Here is a 21789-nt window from a genome sequence, read left to right as displayed (position 1 = left end):
CCCAACACCTTGGTAATTTCATTCAGTAGAGAAAGGGATTAAGGCAAAAGGGTTCAGAAAGATTTTCTGGATCTCTAGTGTTTGTTCCCTAATTGTGTAACCCCTGCAATGCCTGGAAACATCATACGTTCGTTTAAGGAGCACACGTGTAATATGGTCCTAAGAGCGTATGTTACAAGTCCTGAGTGCCCATTATAAAATAATGGAAATATTGTAAGGCTAGGCCCACATGGCATGGCATTGTGGGGTTATCAATCTTCCCTTGCAGTGCTATCTTTACACAGTTTACAACATTTTGTAATACCGTCTTCTCCTTTGCACAATTCACAAACCGGTTGGAGGTTCTAAAAATGGAATTTTAAAAACATACAAAACGTCATGTGGCAGTCATTGGGCGGCACTAGGGCGCCTCCACGCTGTCTCTTCCCGCTGACTGCTGTTACTGTTGTTGTTTGTGGTGGCATGGCTGTTCTGTTCGGGGATGGAGTCTTCCTTGTTGGGTTTCTCCAGGACAGGAGCCATGGCTTCCTTCTCTGGCCTTCCTTTTTTCCGTGCCCGAGCTGGTAAAGTCAGTAGCACCAATATGCAAACAAAGTGGAGGCAGTAATACCAGGAGCTTTAAAAAAACAAAAAGTTAAAGAATTATGAAGGCAGAATAACTCACCATCTATCCCCTTGTGTGTCTAGAGGCAGTCTCATCTCACCAACCACTAAGCAAAATGATAAACCCCCGAGGCTGCAGTCCATAGAATATACCCATCAGGACCGTACGTGCACTTAAGTATTTTAGCTGGGCATAAAATATCACACTATTTACCAAAGACCCAACAACCAAACTTTGTCTGTTCCATGTGCTCTCTTGTCTCAACCAAGCCTGATAGTCAGACCCGATCCTATCATCTAGCCTTAAGCTCCCCCTCTTCCTGTGCCTAACACTACCAACTTCCCCCTTACTGCTATCCCTATCCTCCAAAGAAAACCCCCAAGCCTAATGCTAATATTTCCTCCCATGTTGAAGAGCCCTTTCACACTATGTAAGTTCCATTGATCAGATCGCAATACAACTGAGGAAAAAGTCCCACCTCGTGGTATCACTCAAGTGTAACCATACAGTGAGGCATAAAGAACAATGACGTATGCCTCACTGCCACTGTAAACGCGTGTTACCCGGGTGGTGCCTAAACCCATTGCACTTAACAAGAAAGCCCAATAAGAATATCATTGCAATGCAATGATATTGTCCATTGCACAGCAATGAAACAGAAGTGTGAAAGGACCCTAACTCTAATTTAACCTTTCATTCAACGTTTCCACGTAATAAGCAGCCCAGGCTAAGCATCAATTGATTAACACTGCGCCACAGTTCCCCGCAAATTGTATCACCAAAATAACAGTTCCTGGGCTCGCTGCAGATAGTCCAATCAATGGGTAATAAGTTCAAAAGTTGCTGCTGCGCTCTCCAGATCTGCAAAAGATAAATCTCCACATAGGGCAATATCGTTCAGTTTATATGGATCCCCACTCCATTTATTCCCCGTGACTCTCGTGACGTGCTCTCCCAATTAATACCTTATCCCCCCTTCGCTAGGATGCTCACCAGATTCTGACCACCCCAGCGTTCGGGTGGATCTTGCACAATATATTTACATTCACTTCACTGGTTTCTGTAAAGAGGAAAGATCAGATGCAGCCCACCTCTGATCCTAGGTGGAAATCACGCTTTATGTTATTGCCAGAAAAGCTTCACACTCCTAAATCCTTTGAACAGGCCTTCTCAAGGTCTTGCTTTAATTCCACTTTTAAAATTGCTCAATATAAAAAAAAATATAAAAACAAGAAGAACCAACATAGCGTAACACAGTAACCACTATTGCACTGCGCAAAGATTCAGAATCACTTACGCCTCCATGTGCGTTCTGCGCATATCATACATCATACATATCACGCTTCTATGCCGACCGGCCGGTCCGTGCGCTCTCTTCCTAGCGTGCGACGTCAGACGCACAATGCCGCCCTACGCGCGTTTCGTCCTCAATGCCAGACTCATCAGGGGCTCTGATGAGTCTGGCATTGAGGACGAAACGCGCGTAGGGCGGCATTGTGCGGCCGGTCAGCATAGAAGCGCACGGACTGACACCCTGCGACCTGGAGAGGAGGCGGAACGGGAGAGCGCGGCATCCAAACGCACCCAGACACCAGACGGAATCCAGACGGATGGGCATTGGCAGATGCTGATGTATGATATGCGCAGAACGCACATGGAGGCGTAAGTGATTCTGAATCTTTGCGCAGTGCAATAGTGGTTACTGTGTTACGCTATGTTGGTTCTTCTTGTTTTTATATTTTTTTTTATATTGAGCAATTTTAAAAGTGGAATTAAAGCAAGACCTTGAGAAGGCCTGTTCAAAGGATTTAGGAGTGTGAAGCTTTTCTGGCAATAACATAAAGCGTGATTTCCACCTAGGATCAGAGGTGGGCTGCATCTGATCTTTCCTCTTTACAGAAACCAGTGAAGTGAATGTAAATATATTGTGCAAGATCCACCCGAACGCTGGGGTGGTCAGAATCTGGTGAGCATCCTAGCGAAGGGGGGATAAGGTATTAATTGGGAGAGCACGTCACGAGAGTCACGGGGAATAAATGGAGTGGGGATCCATATAAACTGAACGATATTGCCCTATATGGAGATTTATCTTTTGCAGATCTGGAGAGCGCAGCAGCAACTTTTGAACTTAGGCTAAGCATCGATAGAACTGCAGGGATACCTATCCATATACAGCAATATATAGATACAGGAAAGTATTTCAGGCTGAAACCAGGAAAATAACTATAAAAGTGGTAGCAGGGTACCCGGCATTACAGTTATCTACTACAGACCTGCTTAAACTCTGCTTACAGTGTACTTACCTATAAAAGTCTAGAGATGGTCTGACTGATAAGAGCACAAACGGTGCCACAGTGTAGCTGATTGCCACTTGTGTTGCTATCCACGTCATGACATCATATACAAACTTTAGTTCAGGAGAGTGCAGAAAGTGGTGACGGACATTGTTCCTTATCTGAAACGAGCACCGTAAAAACACATTACACAGTTTTAGAGGGGCTAGATCTTATTCAGTATTGGCATACGTACAGTAGGGGTAACAAACTGATCACGGTTGTGTTGCAGCAGAAGATTATCCTACACTGCTCTGACCATTGCTAGCACAGAGGCTAAGTGGCCAGCACTCTCACCTGGCAGCACTAGACTCACAGGTTCAGTTTCCAGCCAGGATACTATCCGTATGGAGCTTGTATATCCTCGGGGGCTATTGCATTTCCCACGTGAAAAAAAAAGCTGCTATGAGATTTTCAAATGGGAAATCGCATAGAACCACGTTTGCTGTGCGAACTGCATGCAGTCCCATTGATTTAACCTTTTAGCAGCCACATAAAGTAAATCCTTATGTGGCTGCTGGGCCAGATTTTTTTCTACCACTGGGGAAGTGTGCCTCCACCAGCCTGGCAGGGAGCTTTTATAGCTTCCTGTTACAGACCGGCTTCCTCTCTTCAAACACCCGCGCACTGCACTCCCAGCATAGGGCTCTATTCATAAAAAACTTGTGGCGTAAATACTCGTAGAGGTAAAATACAGCAGCGGTATTTTACACTTCTGGGTGGTAATTCATAGAAATCTTGCCAGCTGCGATAGCAGAGCGGAGATCTCCCGCTGAAAGCTGGCGGTAAGCTGTCGGAAGGCATGCGGAAACACTTCAGCCGGCAGAGTCCCTCCGTGCACTGCTCTCTCTGGGAGGTCTGTCCCATTCACTTGTATGTAATCCGCAAAATCAGAGGAAGCGGTATTTCCCGTCCACATACCACTTCCTCTAATCTTTATGAATGGCCATTTTGTTACTTTTTTCTAGATAAATCTAGAAAAACACTGGAGAAGTCGGAAATTTCTCGCTCTGCTGGGGGATTGTAGATTTTCATGCGGGAACAGCTTTTATGAATGCCCACTTTGCTAAATGGACGGGAAAATCCGCTGTTTTGAGCGGAAAACTTGCGGTAAGGTTTTATGAATAGAGCCCAAACTCTTCTGACTTCCGAAGTTCTGAGCACATGATATTACATGTGATCAGGGCTCTGAAGATAGTGTCAGCGTGCAGCACCACCTGGTGGTGGAAGAGAGGTGATGGGAGAGACTCTTCCATTATCCATCTTCCACCACCGGGTGGCGCTGCACCGCTGACACTATCTTCTGAGCCCAGATCACATATAATAACCGAGGAGGATGCCGGGAGTGCAGCGTCACAGGTGGATAAAGAGGGAAAGCCGGTCTGTTGTCCGGAACAGGTAACTATAAAAACAGCTCCCTGCCACCTCCTCTGCATGACCTCTTTAGGAAGAACAAGTTGTGCGGGCTGACGTTAAAATGAGTGCACATCTTCAAACAAAATTTTTTTTTTGAAGATGCGAATGGTATAACCGAATCACAAACGTAGGCAAGCTGCAGCAGGCAATAGGATTGTGGCATGGTTAAAAACAGATCGCACCACTCTGTACAGGGCATCGCAATTACTATGTTAATTACGGCGGCCTTGTGATCGTCAAAACACATGCACTTCGAAAATTGGATCAAAGAGCTTACAGTGTGGAAGGGCCCTAATGGTAACCAGTTACTCCATATTTGGCTGAGGCCATGGGTGAATACCAAGAACAGCATGGAAACCTCCACACTGGGCCAGACACAAATCCCAACACTAGCCAGTTAAGACTGCACAACAGAAGTACTCACATTTCGGGCTGCCAGTGTCATCAAACTTCCAGTGAAGAAAGTTAGGTAATACCCTGGATATACCCCGTGCCAAATAGCTGACAGAAGAAAGGTCTGGGCTGTAGGGCTGAAGGTAGCTCGCTCATAGCATACTCTGAGGAACACAGAAAATACAGTTATTCCTGATACAGATATACACATCACCATAACAGTCATGACACATAACCAAACCTCGTTACAGTGGGCCTGAACTCTTGCACAGGAATGAAGAAATACATAGAGGAATGCACCCTGTGTGTATTTATAGAGTTTAGCCTGTTTAATTCCCCCTCATTTGTGTCTAATCACAAGTTGTAATCTGATCTCTTCCCTGTGTCACATGACTGCCTATGGCAGAGATAGCAGATAAGGCCATTTGAAAGCACAGGAGGTTAACAATAAATCTGCTTCCATGAATCAGGAAGTAGAAACAGTGCAGATTTAGTTTAGGATTTGTATCAGGTGTAACCAAGAAATATTCTTTGTTAAAAGGTTATTATGCTGTTGCGTATCTTTAAGAGCAGAGAGAACGTTCTGAGTTCAGGCCCGCTTTAATCAAAGCTTCAAGTAAACAGGCCCGGCCCTATACTTTTTGCCGCCTGAGGCAATCTTTAAAGAAATCGCCCCCCCAAGCCGTGGGGGGGCCGCCCGAGCTGGAGGGGATAGCGGGCAGGAAGGGGGTATTGGGCCTAGCGGCAGGGAGGGGGGGTTGGACCCCCCCTCCCTCGCCTGGGTCCCCCGTCCTCCGCTCCCCTCCAGCTTTAAAAAGTTAAGTTGCTGCCAGGGCCGGCCCGCTCATGAGGCGGGGTGAAACGTTTGCCTCAGGCGGCAAACTTCTAGGGGCGGCACCCGCCCGCGGGTGCGGGGGGGGCCGGCCGCCGAGCCGGAGGAGTAGCGGGCAGGACGGGGGTACTGACGTCACTTCCTGCATCGCAGGAAGTCACTTCCTGCATCGTCGTCCACTTACAATACAGTGGGCGGCGATGCAGGAAGTGACGTCAGTGGAGCGCACGCTGGAACGCGGAAAAGGTGAGTCCTCCCCGCCCGTGCCTTAGTATTGGGCATCGGCTGCTTCCTATTACAACTGGAGGGGAGCGTAGATCGGGGGACCCAGACGAGGGGGGGGGTCCGACCCCCTTCCCCACCGCTAGGCCCAATACCCCCATCCAGCCCGCTACCCCTCCGGCTCGGCGGCCCCCCGGCCTCCCTTTCTCCGCCGCCTGTTCTCGGCCTCCCTTTCTCCGCCGCCTGTTCTCGGCCTCCCTTTCTCCGCCGCCTGTTCTCGGCCTCCCTTTCTCCGCCGCCTGTTCTCGGCCTCCCTTTCTCCGCCGCCTGTTGTCGGCCTCCCTTTCTCCGTTACCTGTTCTCGGCCTCTCTTTCTCCGTTGCCTGTTCTCGGCCTCCCTTTCTCTGCTGCCTGTTCTCGGCCTCCCTTTCTCCGTTGCCTGTTCTCGGCCTCCCTTTCTCTGCTGCCTGTTCTCGGCCTCCCTTTCTCTGCTTCTTCACTTGTATAGCATCATAAAATATACCACTCATGGTTTTCATATTCTACATAAAGCTATGTAGTGCCTGATGAGTTAGTGTGCTAGTCACAGGCGGAACTTGTGAAACCATGTCAGACTTGCAAACCATGCAAACAGGCCCTGCCAACTTGGCAAGTTCTGTCCCTCCAAAATACAAGATTAGCGCTCGCTCCTCAGAAGCACCACTGTGAAAGCAGTGGTGTATTAATGTTTCGCACAGATGAGAGTTCAAATGGCAATAAAATCCAAGTGCTGAAGTTCAGTAACTGGGTTGTGCCAGTAAAAACAATGAATATATGACAGTCACTACGCTCTTGACATCAGAAAACAGGCATCCACCTCGCCCCCCTATATGAAACCACTCACCAGCAGCGCTGGAGACAGTGACTGTAGCGGCGTGTTAGATCCTGGCGTACAAGCAAGTTTTTAATCCCACGGGGCGCACGGTAGCGGCACGGAGAGGAGTTCACCAGCACCTGGTGGCCACACAGGAGGTGACTCCATCTACTACCTAGTGTATCGCTTAGTGCCCCTCAGTCACTTATTTTATATGAATCCCCCTTTTTTTAAATAAACGGAATCACACTATTGGAAGCGGGTCTTCCTGTGTGTTTTTTTCTTCTCACAAGCTGACACCAACGCCGGACCAGGAGACCACTACGGATCCGCATCATATACGGACTACGCCAGAGGCAGCAGAGCCAGAGAAGTTCTGTCCCTACCTCTGTCCCTTCAAAAGGTGACATTTTGTAATTACATTAGTCAAGAAAGCTAAAGCAGAAAAAGTAATGTCTATCAGCTATCAGATTTTTTTTTCAAAAAATATGATTTGTAGCTCCGAGCAGCATCTTTATTTTACTCCATATTTTATAACTCCGTTCCTTTAGCCTATGTAATTGGGTAGACACCAAAACCCAATAAGAAAATATGTGTGTCAACAGATAAAATACATTACATAGAAGTTGTGCTGAGTGAAACCAGGAAGCTGTCATTGCTGACCTCCTTTTGAACATGCTAGTTATCTGGCCATCTCTGACATGCAATAATCATGCCTCTGGTAATGTGGGAACAACTGATCTGCTTAGTGACTCTCAAAATGCCTGATGGTGCCCATACAGGGCACATTTTTTTCATTGTTTTTTTTTTTTTTTGATTAGATCATTTTATTTGATTACTAGGCTACCTAAGCCCTTTTAAAAAAGGGCTCTAGGTAGTGATTTAACCGCGCGTGCCCGCGATCACCTGCCCATCTCGCACACACACACACACACACACACACACACACACACACACACACACACACACACACACACACACACACACACACACACACACACACGGCTCCCTGGCCTCACCTCCCGTCCCAACGGCTTTCTGTACTGCGCGCATGCGCAGTACAAAAAAGCTTCGGCCAGACAGGGAAAGTGGATGGCGCAGGGACAGTTAGGTTTTATTGCATAGGATTCCGTTAGAGCAGAGAAAAAAATATAGCATAGTTGTTTTCGAGGTACCATACACAAACCTTCGATCTGTCAGAGAATCAGGAAAAAATTAACTATAACGATTCTTTCAACTTGTTCAATCAGATTTTTATCCAAAAAATTGGATAATCATTTGTTTTTTCTTCATCGGAAAAAAAAAGTTTATTCTCGACTTACGGTATTTGATTCAATTGGTTTTGGTCGAATAAACAGGAAAATATTTTTTTTTTATTGTACCATGTATGGGCACCAGAAGCCAGATGATCAGCACAACAGATGGGCAGACTATCATTTTCATGATAATGATAATAATAATAATAATTCCTATACTTGTATAGCGCTTTTCTCCAGGTGGACTCAAACCGCTTGAGCTGCAGCCACTAGGGCTGCTCAAAAGGCAGTAGCAATGTTATTCAGTCTTGCCCAATAACTCCTTACTGAACAGGTGCTGGCTCTCTGATTAGGAAGAGTCAAGATTTGAACCCAGGCAAGGGTTCATGAGGAGAGATCAGCAATGGCAGTCCCCTTATGTCGCCCAGTAGATATTTCCGGTCATGCCATACCTCTTGAGCCACAGTGCCGTCTGTATGTTCCAGTTGTCAATAAACATTTTAAAGCTTGTTGAAAACTGAAAGAGAAAAAAAAAGACAAATTCTTGAAATCTAACGTCCATATTCAGCTGCTCAGCAACCAGATGACAACGTGTTTAGTGCAAAGAGAAATACAGTAAAATCTGGTTATAGTAAACACTGCTATAGTAAACCTCTGGCTATAGTAAACTCAGCCCTCAGGTCCTGACCATGCAGTATGCAAATACAATGTATGACCAATCCTGATCTATTAATCTTCTGATATAGTAAACTGCTTGGCCAGGTCCCTTGAAGTTTACTATAGGGGGACTTTACTATATAAAGGGGGCTGTTCCCACTTGTTAAATATTGCGTGTGTCCTTCAGAATTGAGATGCTGAATTCATCTAATGCCTTTCAATGGCATCACATTATTTTTTGTGTCTTTTTTCATTTTCAAATTGCGATGCAGTGGTGCTCCCCCCCCCCCCCCCTTTTCAAACGCAGAAAGATTACATGTGGTATGCGAAAAATCGCATCTGATTTTGTAGTTAGATGCATTCTCGTTTGAATTAATTTCATTAGTATGCATGTAGGAATCGCAATACGAAAAAAATCTACATTTTTCATATTTTTTTCTCATGCAGAAACCAGGAAAAATTACCCCAAAAAATTTGTATCCTGAATAATTTATTGCACTCTACTGTATGTCACTACAATGCCTCTTTAACAACTGCTTTTTATTTATTGATTTAAATAAAAGTACAGTGTACAGTGCTGTACAGAGTATATAGTCTTGTCACTAACTACCATAGTCCTATGTCTATGTATGTAGCATGTAGTGTATGTATCATAGTCTAGGGCCAATTTAGGGGGAAGCCAATTAACTTATCTGTATGTTTTTGGGATGTGTGAGGAAACCAGAGTGCCAGGGGAGAACATACAAACTCCTTGCAGATGTTGACCTGGCTGGGATTTGAGCCGGGAATCCAGCGCTATAAGGGGAGGGTGCCAACCACTATGCCACCGTGCTGCTTTGACATCAACACAAATGTGTCTCCTCCTTGGACACACCTCCCCATCCATCCAGCTTCCCATCCTCCTGCCATACCCAGTCATAAGGAAATTCAGTTACTTCTACAGTATAGTCACTCCATACAGTACTATCCAAAATGCTCTTTCTTTTGTTTTTCTTTTAGTTGGTTTCTCATATGTTTAAGCTGCTGGTTTACACTGCATAACAAGATCCACATTATCTCTGCTTCCCATTTCATGCCCCTTACATGCCTAAATACCATGCAGAGCAGGATCATCCACCAGGCAACCTAAGCAGCTGCTTGGAGCTAGTGGGTGTCAAGGGGCCCACCTGTCACCTTCTCTGACCTCTCTTCACTTCAGATTACCAAAAAGGACCACAAGGGGGCCCTAAATCTTCTTGTCTAGGGCCCCATTATAGCGTAACCCATCTCTGATCCCATGTATACTGTTGTGTATAGTCCACCTACACCAGATGCAACAACTGAAGCAAGAATGCGTGAAAAGCTAGCGGTGACCCTTACTACGATTTTATATAATTTGTGTAGCGCTTTCCATCCACGCACTTATTTCTACTGCCAGTCCCGGCATTCCCAGCGTCATTTGGATTTATGAACTAGCATGCAGTGGATGATGGGAATTGGATACATTTCTGGTGGCTACAGACAATGATATCCAAGCAAGTACTTCTATCTAATCCTTACAAATGTCCTGCCAATATCCCAGAGTGCTTTGCTCTCTCCTGAGTAACAATCTTCATACTAGGAAATGCAGGCAACAGGCACCTACCTCTATATTTTTAATCTTCAGATTGGAGACTAGATCCCAGTCACCCTCTCCGTTCTTGTCATAACCCTGGAATCCGAATCCTGCAGCATTATTGATCGCGTCCGCTGAAAGCAAAGACAAAATGCAGGCAAGTTTTTTCTTCTTTCTTTGTAAAGAAAAAAGGACACATTTTGCAGTCAGGAAAAAAAAAAAAGATCCTCATCTCTGCAGTCAGAACTGTAAGAGCCATCTGTCAGTAGTCGGAACAGATCTCTAAAGATGTGTACACACATCCAATTTTGATTGGCCAATTGTACCACTTTTATTTAGGACGAGAGATTACCTAAACAATCTGCTCATAGTATTCAAATCTGTTGGCCATTATACTACATGGCAGTGGTAAAAATTAGCTAATCAAAATGGTTTGTGTGTACGCACCCTAAAGTTGGCCACACACAATACAATAAAATGATCAGATTTTATGGCAATTTGATAAATATGATTGGTTCACCCAAAAAAAAAAAAAAAAAAAAGGAAAGTTTTTTTTTTTTTTCGACTGAAACATCCGATTGGATATCCTGTTTTTTTAAATTTATTTTTATCGATCCGGAATGCTGAAAGTTTTTCTTAACTTTTTCTAAAGATTGTATGGTGTGTGTTAGATTGTCGATTTATTAATATACACACCCAATCTGTGATCCATTTCATCATTGGCGACCTCTTTTTGTAAAGATTTTCCTGATTGTTGCTTTGTTATTAGTCCATGAGGATGTGCCTACTTACCTGTATGACTTTCTTTTTTTTCCTACTTATTGTGACACAGTTGATCTTACCTGTAATTTTTCCTTACTTTCATACTACATAAAGATTGTTATAAAAATATAAAAATATACACACCCTAGCAATTTTCTCTGAGTTTCCAATAATTTGTTATCATAATTGGGGAAAAAAATAATTAACATATTTGTGTGGTGCATTGGTCAGATTTTTGAAATGTTACAGTCTGAAAAATTGATTGTAATTCTTGAATTGAACAGCTATTTAAAAAAAAATTGAGACTAAAGTCTTTGGAAAATGAAAGATCACAGACCAATTTTACCCTCTTCCATGTAGTATGAGAGCCATACCTACACAGTCTATTCTATGGAGCTGAACTCCTCATCAGATTATTATTATTATTTAGTATTTATATAGCGCCGACATCTCCCGCAGCACTGTACAGAGTATATTATCTTTTCACTTAACTGTCCCTCAGAGGAGCTCACAGTCTAATCCCTACCACAGTCTTATGTCTATGTATGTATCGTGTGGTGAATGTATCATAGCCTAGGGCCAATTTTTAGGGGGAAGCCAATTAACTTATCTGTATGTTTTTGGGATGTGGGAGGAAACTGGAATACCCAGAGGAAACCCATGCAGACACGGGAAGAACATACAAACTTCTTGCAGATGTTGACCTGATATGAACCGGGGGACCCAGCGCTGCAAGGCAAGAGCGCTAACCACTACGCCACCATACTGAGATAAAAATCTTTGCAAGATGATGTACAGAGATGCTGTACACATGCAAAAGATCAGTTCCTGCAAAAGGCATTCATAGTCTATGATATCTGCAGATCCTCATACACACCTTGTTTAACAGAAATTCATCTGCAGATCTGACAATCCTCTGCAAATCTGAAGATCTATCCTGGTGTATCTGATCTCCAGATGAATGTTCGTTAAACAAGGTGTGCATGAGATCTGCAGATATCATAAACTACTATGAATGCATTTTGCAGGAATTGCTCTTTACAATGTGTACAGCATCTTTGTGTGCAGCAGATATTTGTATCTGATGGGGAGTTCAGCTCCATAGAATAGACTGTAGAGTATGGCTCTCATACTACATGGGAGGCAGTAAAATTGGTCTGTGAGCTTGCCTTTTCCAAAGACTTTTATCTCAAGTGAGTACTTAGCATAATGGTACGCACACACTTGCAATAACGATAGTTACCAGGAAAGATAGTTACCAGACGAACAATATTGGAACGATTAGAATGCAACGATGGGATGCAGCAATCATAATACACATTTTAACGATCGTTCTCGCAGAAAAAGAACGATCAGAGGGAAATGTTGCGAACATATTTATATACTGGATCTTCTCAAAAAATTAGCATATTGTGATAAAGTTCATTATTTTCTGTAATGTACTGATAAACATTAGACTTTCATATATTTTAGATTCATTACACACAACTGAAGTAGTTCAAGCCTTTTATTGTTTTAATATTGATGATTTTGGCATACAGCTCATGAAAACCCCAAATTCCCATCTCAAAACATTAGCATATTTCATCCGACCAATGAAAGAAAAGTGTTTTTAAAACAAAAGTCAAACTTCAAATAATTATGTTCAGTTATGCACTCAATACTTGGTCGGGAATCCTTTTGCAGAAATGACTGCTTCAATGCGGCGTGGCATGGAGGCAATCAGCCTGTGGCACTGCTCAGGTGTTATGGAGGCCCAGGATGCTTCCATAGCGGCCTTAACCACTTTCCGACCGCGCACTCATACCGCACGTCGGCAAAGTGGCAGCTGCAGGACCAGCGACGCAGTTCTGCGTCGCCGGGTGCAGGCTAATTAATCAGGAAGCAGCCGCTCACGCGAGCGGCTGCTTCCTGTCAATTCACGGCGGGGGGCTCCGTGAATAGCCTGCGGGCCGCCGATCGCGGCTCGGAGGCTAAATGTAAACACAAGCGGAATTAATCCGCTTTGTTTACATTGTACGGCGCTGCTGCGCAGCAGCGCCGTAAGGCAGATCGGCGATCCCCGGCCAATGAGCGGCCGGGGATCGCCGCCATGTGACAGGGGACAGCCTGTCACTGGCTGCACAGGACGGATAGCATCCTGTGCAGCCCAGATTGCCAGGGGGGACAGGTATGAGAGGGAGGGGGGGGAATTTCGCCGCGGAGGGGGGCTTTGAGGTGCCCCCCGCAACACCCAGGCAGGCAGGAGCGATCAGACCCCCCCAGCACATCATCCCCATAGGGGGGAAAAAAGGGGGCGATCTAGTCGCTCTGCCTGCACCCTGATCTGTGCTGGGGGCTGCACAGCCCACCCAGCACAGATCAGCTAAAACAGCGCTGGTCCTTAAGGGGGGGTAAAGGGTGGGTCCTCAAGTGGTTAAGCTCATCCAGCGTGTTGGGCCTTGCGTCTCTCAACTTTCTCTTCACAATATCCCACAGATTCTCTATGGGGTTCAGGTCAGGAGAGTTGGCAGGCCAATTGAGCACAGTAATACCATGGTCAGTAAACCATTCACCAGTGGTTTTGGCACTGTGAGCAGGTGCCAGGTCGTGCTGAAAAATGAAATCATCTCCATAAAGATTTTCAGCAGATGGAAGCATGAAGTGCTCCAAAATCTCCTGATAGCTAGCTGCATTGACCCTCCCCTTGATAAAACACAGTGGACCAACACCAGCAGCTGACATGGCACCCCAGACCATCACTGACTGTGGGTACTTGACACTGGACTTCAGGCATTTTGGCATTTCCCTCTCCCCAGTCTTCCTCCAGACTCTGGCACCTTGATTTCCGAATGACATGCAAAAGTTGCTTTCATCTGAAAAAAGTACTTTGGACCACTGAGCAACAGTCCAGTGCTGCTTCTCTGTAGCCCAGGTCAGGTGCTTCTGCTGCGGTTTCTGGTTCAAAAGTGGGTTCATGCTTCCATCTGCTGAAAAGCTTTATGGAGATGAAGATTTCATTTTTCAGCACGACCTGGCACCTGCTCACAGTGCCAAAACCACTGGTAAATGGTTTACTGACCATGGTATTACTGTGCTCAATTGGCCTGCCAACTCTCCTGACCTGAACCCCATAGAGAATCTGTGGGATATTGTGAAGAGAAAGTTGAGAGACAAGACCCAACACTCTGGATGAGCTTAAGGCCGCTATCGAAGCATCCTGGGCCTCCATAACACCTGAGCAGTGCCACAGGCTGATTGCCTCCATGCCACGCCGCATTGAAGCAGTCATTTCTGCCAAAGGATTCCCGACCAAGTATTGAGTGCATAACTGAACATAATTATTTGAAGGTTGACTTTTTTTTGTTTTTTATTGGTCGGATGAAATATGCTAATTTTTTGAGATAGGAAATTTGGGTTTTCATGAGCTGTATGCCAAAATCATCAATATTAAAACAATAAAAGGCTTGAACTACTTCAATTGTGTGTATTTGAATCTAAAATATATTAAAGTCTAATGTTTATCAGTACATTACAGAAAATATCGAACTTTATCACAAAATGCTAATTTTTTGAGAAGATCCTGCATATATAAAAAAACAAAACAAAAATACAAACATGGGGTTACAGTAGATACAAATATATGATAGTTAACTTGCAAACAAAGTTTATTTGAAATTTGTAATGTAACAATCTTTACAGGACGCGCTACACAGGAGGTACAGAAGCTGGCCAAAATCCAACGCAGGCGCACTGGCCCTTGTAACGATCGTGCTTGGCAGATAACTGTACACACTATAGTTTTGTAACGATTATCGTTCAATATGATCCGTCCTGTTAGATTTTCTAATCGTGCCGATATCGTTCGTTCGTCGTTGTACTTAAAGAGAATCTGTATTGTTAAAATCGCACAAAAGTAAACATACCAGTGCGTTAGGGGACATCTCCTATTACCCTCTGACACAATTTCGCCGCTCCTCGCCGCTTTAAAAGTGGTTAAAAGCAGTTTTAAAAAGTTTGTTTATAAACAAACAAAATGGCCACCAAAACAGGAAGTAGGTTGATGTACAGTATGTCCACACATAGAAAATACATCCATACACAAGCAGGCTGTATATAGCCTTCCTTTTGCATCTCAAGAGATCATTTGTGTGTTTCTTTCCCCCTTCTGCTCTCATGCACTGAAGTTTCAGGCTGCTCTTTTCTTCCTGCAAACAGCTTTGCCCTTGTCTGTAATTACTCAGTATGTGAAAGCCCAGCCAGCTCAGAGGAAGATTTATCCAGCTTGTAAAAGATAAGAGAGAAGCTGCTCTAATCTAAATAACACACATGCAGTGTGCAGAGAGGGGCCTGGAAGTCCCCCTTCATAGCAGAACCACAACACTGAAGAACTTGGCAGCCTTCCAGACACAGGCCGACAAGTCTGACAGGGGAAAGATACATTGATTTATTACAGAGACTGTTATAGTAGAAAGTGCTGCAGTAAGCTAGAACACATTAGAATAGCTTTTTGAACTTGTAGGATGATAAAAAACAGGATGCAATTTTTGTTACGGAGTCTCTTTAATGATCGTTTGGTAAAGTTCTTTACCCAAATGTCGGCAGACCGATCGTTAAGCTGCTGTTTCAAACCATAGTCGCAAGTGTGTTCATACCATTAGGCTCAGTGAGGCTTATTGATAAAGCCTGGTAAACACCTTAAATTTTGATTGGCCAGTTCTACCACCTCTGTGTAATATGAAGGCACACAGAGATTGGATACTATGAATAGATTGTGTAGGCTGAGACTCATACTACATGGATGTGGTAAAAATGGTCCGTGATTGGCCAATCAAAATTGAAGGCGTGTACTAGACTTGAGGGTGCATACAGACATGCAATTTTGATTGGCCAATAAATGGTCAATTTTACAACTTCCATGCTGTATAAGGGCCAATAGATTGTGAAAACTGTGACCAGATTGTATAGAAAAGCTCTCATACTACATGGCGTTGGAATAATTGGTCAGTGATTGGCCAATTAAAATTGGATGTGTGCATGTGTGTGTGTGCGTGTGCGTGCGTGTGTGTGTGTAAAACTCCTGGCACAAAGTAAAAGTAAACATAATAACCCTCCCAGGCACTTTTTAGAAACAGTTTGTTTGAGAACGTTTAACAGCGTGGCTAGCTTCTGGAGCAGAAGGGAAATTTGGTTACTTTAAAATACTGAACATTTTGGCTTTATCGGATATACATAGTTATGCAATTAAAACTTTAACCACAAGAGGGCAGACTTTGTTTACATTCCAGTAACACTCACAAAGGGTCCAGGCAAAGTAATACTTTGGTCTTGCAGCCAATAGCGATAAGTAGAGATATATAACTCTTGTGTGCACCGACGAGGTCTCCAGAAAATGCTCATCAATATTGTACTCTACAGGTAATATCCGCGTGGCAGTCATGTAAAATGCCAAAGAGACAGCACAGACCACAAGCTTGTGCACAACCACATTCTGCAAAGAGAAAACAAACATCTGGTAAGCTTTTATTATTAAAATCACAGTGTAGCAGGGTGCGTTGTCACAGTCACAGTGTACCATACATGAGAGTTCAAAAGGGGGAACCACACCGCAGTGGCAAAATCTCAAAAACATAAAAAATAAAAAACTATTAGAAAGTTTGACAGTCTTTCCAAAGTGTGCAAGCGCTCAGGCTTAGGGATGATCACAGATACGCAAATTGTTCCAAGTTGATGCAAATGTATGCAAATTTTTATGCAAAGGTACGCAACATGAAAATGGACCAATCAATTGAAACCTGGGTTTAAATTGATTGGTCCATTTTCAAACTGCATATATTTGCATAAATATTTGCATAATTTCAGAACAATTTACATCTCATTGATCATCCCTACAATCAATCAATCAAAATATATACTAGAAAGATCTAAGGGAGCCAGAACCTATTCCTATTAATAATCAATTTATTACATATGACCAGTATCAAAAAACATACAACAGTGAACAAGACGCACATAAAAACCCCCATAAAATCAACTACGTTTCATCAACTCTAAATGGCCAGGCTGTGCAAATAATGATAGTGAGTCTCTGGAGTGCACTCCTTTCAAAAAGATCCACAAAAATCATAGATTGCAAACTAATATTCTTCAGGCCCAGGCTTCAAAAAACATTGATGATTAGTGACATCCAGAACGTCTGAGGAAGTCCATTGGACGAAACGCGTCACGTGCTTGTGACGTCCGCTACGTGGGCGGAGTCGGTCCCCCGTGCCTCCATGCTCTTCCTCTCGCCAAACATAACGCCGTCTCCTGAAAATACCGGAGAGTTACTGGACGCCAGAACCATCACGCGTATACCAATCAGCTGGGCAGAAGTATTCACTGACGTGGAGGCATCCGGTCGTGAGTTGTGATCTAATGATCTAATGCTTGGATAGCACAATGCAACTACTAATCCGCCCTTGCTAGCGTTTGATGCATACTGATATTTAAGATCTCTGCTGGGTTTGGCTTGAGAGGTTTGACATGGATGTTATGTCAGTAATGAGCATGTATATGTTACCAATACATAGAGGCGTGCAACAAAGCACACGGGGTTGACCCACGGTGGCCACCGTTCTGGATGTCACTAATCATCAATGTTTTTTGAAGCCTGGGCCTGAAGAATATTAGTTTGCAATCTATGATTTTTGTGGATCTTTTTGAAAGGAGTGCACTCCAGAGACTCACTATCATTATTTGCACAGCCTGGCCATTTAGAGTTGATGAAACGTAGTTGATTTTATGGGGGTTTTTATGTGCGTCTTGTTCACTGTTGTATGTTTTTTGATACTGGTCATATGTAATAAATTGATTATTAATAGGAATAGGTTCTGGCTCCCTTAGATCTTTCTAGTATATAGTTTGACATTATTTCAAGGTGAGACGGAGAGATGTTTATGTAAGTTGATATCCCGTACCAATTTATTCTAATCAATCAAAATAGTTGCTTTTTATACATTAGCCATATTTACCTTTCTGCAGAGATCAGCATGGAGAGAGGTTTAAAGGGTACCAAGTAAAATTATTTTATATAAACATATGATGTATCTGCAAATGAATATTACACACTTGCCTCGCTGTCAGTTCCTCTCAGAAGGTCACCATTTTCTTTTTCCAAAGATTCTTTCAAGTTCTGACAAGATTTTGTCAGAACTGAAATATATGAGTTGCTTTTAGTTATAACTGAAAGGACAACTGATGTGCAAGGTAATGTCCATGTTTCCCTATTAAAGTGGGTGTTATTACAGTTTAACAGTGTGCTGACCCTGAAGTTGTTACAGGGCCACTGCCATTATCAAAATGGAGGACGTATAATCCCATTGATCACAGTGGACAAATATGACGCGGGAGATATGAAAGAGATTGATGAGTAGACTACACAGGAGGTAAGTATGACCTGTGTATGGTTAATTTGACTTTTAATTCAGTTCAGGTTTGCTTTAAAGGACATCTGAAGTGAGAAGGATATGGAGGCTGCCATATTTATTTTCTAGTAAACTATACCAGTTGCCGGGCAGTCCTGCTGATCTTTCATGCATCAGTAGTGTCTGAATCACCTACCTGGAACAAGCATGCGACAAATGCAGTCAAACTTCAATCCAACATCTGCATGCATGTTCAGGGGCTATGGCTAAAAGTACACAAAATGCAATTTTTCTGTCAGGCTTCTGGGAAATTTCAGATGGTCAGATAATTTCCAACATGTCTTACCTGCTTCTGATCGAAAATGGGGTTGAGGTCAGTACTGCACAAAATCGTTCAGTTTCTCTATCCGAAGCAGATCGGACATGTTGGAAATGATCAAACGACAGGAAATTTCCTGTTGATCCGGCGGTAAAATTGCATTGTGTGCCCAGACTTGGAGGCAGAGGATAAGCAGGAGAGGGAAGCCTCTGGATCCTAATGAGGCTTCCCCCATCCTCCTTCACCCTCCAGCGCTGGCAGCCCCTGAACAGCGGCAATGTAAATATTTACCTTCCCGGCTTAGCGCAGGCGCAGTAGCGGCTTTCCAATGGGCTCCGATGGCGGAAATAGCCGAGCCTGATCAGAGCGGACCCGATCTGCTTCGGCTGATCAGAAAGCTGCTACCCGCGCCGGAGCTGGGAAGGTAAATATTGCAGGCGCTACTGTGCCAGTGCAACAGCTGACACACTTGTCAGCTGTATTTCGGGGGCTGCCAGCACTGGCTCCCTGAGGATTAAGGTGGCCACACACACTATACCATTAAAAGATCCAATTTTACACCAATTCGATAATTACGATCGGTTGTCCCGAAAAATAAAAAGCTTTACGTTCTGATGACTTCATGTACAACATTACAAACAAAGGAGTCACAGGTTGAAAAAAAGTTGTAGATTGGCCCTTATTCAGCAATCCCTCAGAAGAGATTCCTAGATTCTTATCACACTCAGGCTAGTGACCTTATAGTGTCTGATTACTTTTACAACACAATGGAGTGGGTAAGATTGATGTCTGACTGTTGCTGCCTCATTGAGAGCTTGTTGTCTCATACGGAGTCCAAGATCCTGTAATAACAGTATCAATCAGTGACTTTCTGAATGTTTTGCCAAAGTTACAGTGATACTATATCTTATGTTCATCATGCCATTGTTGTCCCTCCATGTAGCATGCGCTCTCATATAGTAAAAGAATACAGCTGTGTGTGTATATATGTACTGGGAACAGAGCTGCAACGAGGGACTTGTGGGCTGCAAATGGCTGGAGTGGGTAAGCAGATCTGGGGGGAGCATAGATTGCCTGACATTTCCTATAAGTCTAAGTGTTTTTATCTGCATGGGGAAAACACATTAGTCCTCAGTTTTCCTGTGCGGAAAGCGAGGGAGCTGGGGGGGCCCATCCAAAGTTTCACGGGGGGCCCAGTGATGTCTAGTTACGCCCCTGGGCATCAGGATACCTATACTGAAGAAGGGGGTCATCTGGCTACCTATAATGGAGTGAAAGGGAGGGGGGGGGGGGGGGGGAGGGTCACCTGGCTATCTATACTGGGAGGTGGCTGCGGATGGTGGCCTTGGGCGGTAAAGAGTACAAATCCAGCCCTGTACAGGTAAAACAATGCAATAAAGTTTTTAAATGTAGCTAAAACAATGGGGATATTTACCCAAAAAGATAGCATTACAGGGATCCTATGTTCACTGCAAACACCGATTTGCACAATCGCTGCCCTGTTTTAAAAGTGGCTACACATGATTGGATGTTTGAAGTAAGCACGACTCTGATGCTCACTACAGATCTCCATTTGTAAGCAGATGTTGTTTTCAGATCTCTGCAGTACGGCTGGTGTAAGCAAAGCGTGTGGATGAAGGCTAGCATGATATGATGGATGTGCAGACGTCTTATGCTGTGCTACATCCTTAGCATACTATCTGCCATACACACTGCTGAGTCAGGAGCAAACACTGCTGCTTGCACCATTATGTGTCACTTTACATTACGCACAGGAGAGAGATCTATGGGATGAACGCATCTGAATTGTAACCCAGATAATAAGTCTATGGGAAAGGGAATGCACGGGCATTTTTACAATGTATTTTCGTCTATTAAATCTAGCATTAAATAAAAAAATAATGCTGTGAACTTTGACTATTAACAAATGTAGTCTACCTTGCAATACTTTCTATATGTATGGACTCATTACACTACACTTGGGTTCTTACTTATGTTAAAGTGAACTCAAGGTGAAAATAAATTGATGAGATAAACAATTATATTTATCCTCCTACTCCTAAAAATGATTTTTTTTAAAAGTATCCCAGGGTTTCCTTATATATTTAAACATTTACAAAGTAGGTTGAATGTTTTACTGTCTCTAATCAGTAGCAGCTTATTAAGTGTCCCAGAGTTAGAAATAGGTCAATAGTTCATATATTTTATCTCTCCCTGTCCTCAGACATTGTATTCTGCCAGGAAAACTTTTATGGCTGTAAAAGCAAGGCTTACTTTATTTACCACAAGGTAGCAACAAGACAAAAGCTGCAATTTCTATACTTAGAAGAGCCATTTTGCCATTCTTGAGAGTGCTAGGGGGCCGACTAGGGAAATTAAACACAATTTTTGCTGACTGCCGTTAGGTACACTATGCTGGGACATTTTGTCAAATGAAACATTTCCACTGGAAATAACCCATATACAGTGTGCAGTTAGCACAGTGGCGGCTTCTAATCAGTTGCTGTTACTGCTGCTGTAAAAGTGGCAGCTGCTAATCAGTGGCCGTTACTGATGCTGTCACAGTGGCAGCTGCTAATCAGTGGCTGTTACTGCTGCTGGCATAGTGGCGGCTGCTAATCAGTGGCTGCTACTGCTGCTGGTACAGTGGCATCTGCTAATCAGTGGCTGCTACTGCTGCTGGCATAGTGGCGGCTGCTAATCAGTGGCTGTTACTGCTGCTGGTACAGTGGCGGCTGCTAATCAGTGGCTGCTACTGCTGCTGGCATAGTGGCGGCTGCTAATCAGTGGCTACATGGGAGGCCCCTGCTGTGGGTGAGCGGCCGCCTTGGTTTCCTGGGACAAGCTGTACCCCAGCTCACAGAAGTCGTCCCTTCCCCTCCTCCACACACACAATGGTGGGGATCACAGGGGTATTATTGTGCCCATGCCTCTACTCCTGTGGCTGTACCCCAGCTCACAGGAACACACAATAGTGGGGATCACGGGGGTGTTCTTGTGCCCCTGCCTCTACTCCTGTGGCTGTACCCCAGCTCACAGGAGTCCCTCCCCCCTCCACACACAATGGTGGAGATCACAGGGGTGTTCTTGTGTCCCTGCCTCTACTCCTGTGATGCAATGGACCTTGTAACAGACTCTATAACAGTACAGCATGTCTTAGCAA

General features: G+C 44.0%; 1 protein-coding gene across 2 annotated transcripts in view; it reads right to left on the bottom strand.

The window, feature by feature from the left end:
• Window positions 1-335: 335 nt before the first annotated feature.
• The window catches only part of MBOAT2 (membrane bound O-acyltransferase domain containing 2), a 271358-nt gene continuing 249904 nt past the window's right edge, over window positions 336-21789 (bottom strand). For both annotated transcript variants that reach the window (XM_068280328.1, XM_068280329.1), the window contains exons 8-13: window positions 16200-16392; window positions 10191-10294; window positions 8362-8426; window positions 4778-4910; window positions 2908-3059; window positions 336-616 (exon numbers count right to left, since the gene is read on the bottom strand). In XM_068280328.1, coding sequence (XP_068136429.1) covers window positions 388-616; window positions 2908-3059; window positions 4778-4910; window positions 8362-8426; window positions 10191-10294; window positions 16200-16392 — 876 coding nt within the window. In that variant the 3' untranslated portion in view covers window positions 336-387. The remainder of the gene's footprint in view (window positions 617-2907; window positions 3060-4777; window positions 4911-8361; window positions 8427-10190; window positions 10295-16199; window positions 16393-21789) is intronic.

The sequence above is a fragment of the Hyperolius riggenbachi genome, chromosome 4 (assembly GCF_040937935.1).
Source record: "Hyperolius riggenbachi isolate aHypRig1 chromosome 4, aHypRig1.pri, whole genome shotgun sequence".
Classification (NCBI taxonomy): Eukaryota; Metazoa; Chordata; class Amphibia; order Anura; family Hyperoliidae; genus Hyperolius; species Hyperolius riggenbachi.
Note: the sequence above shows the minus strand (reverse complement) of the source record. Positions and strands in the feature narration are given on the sequence as shown.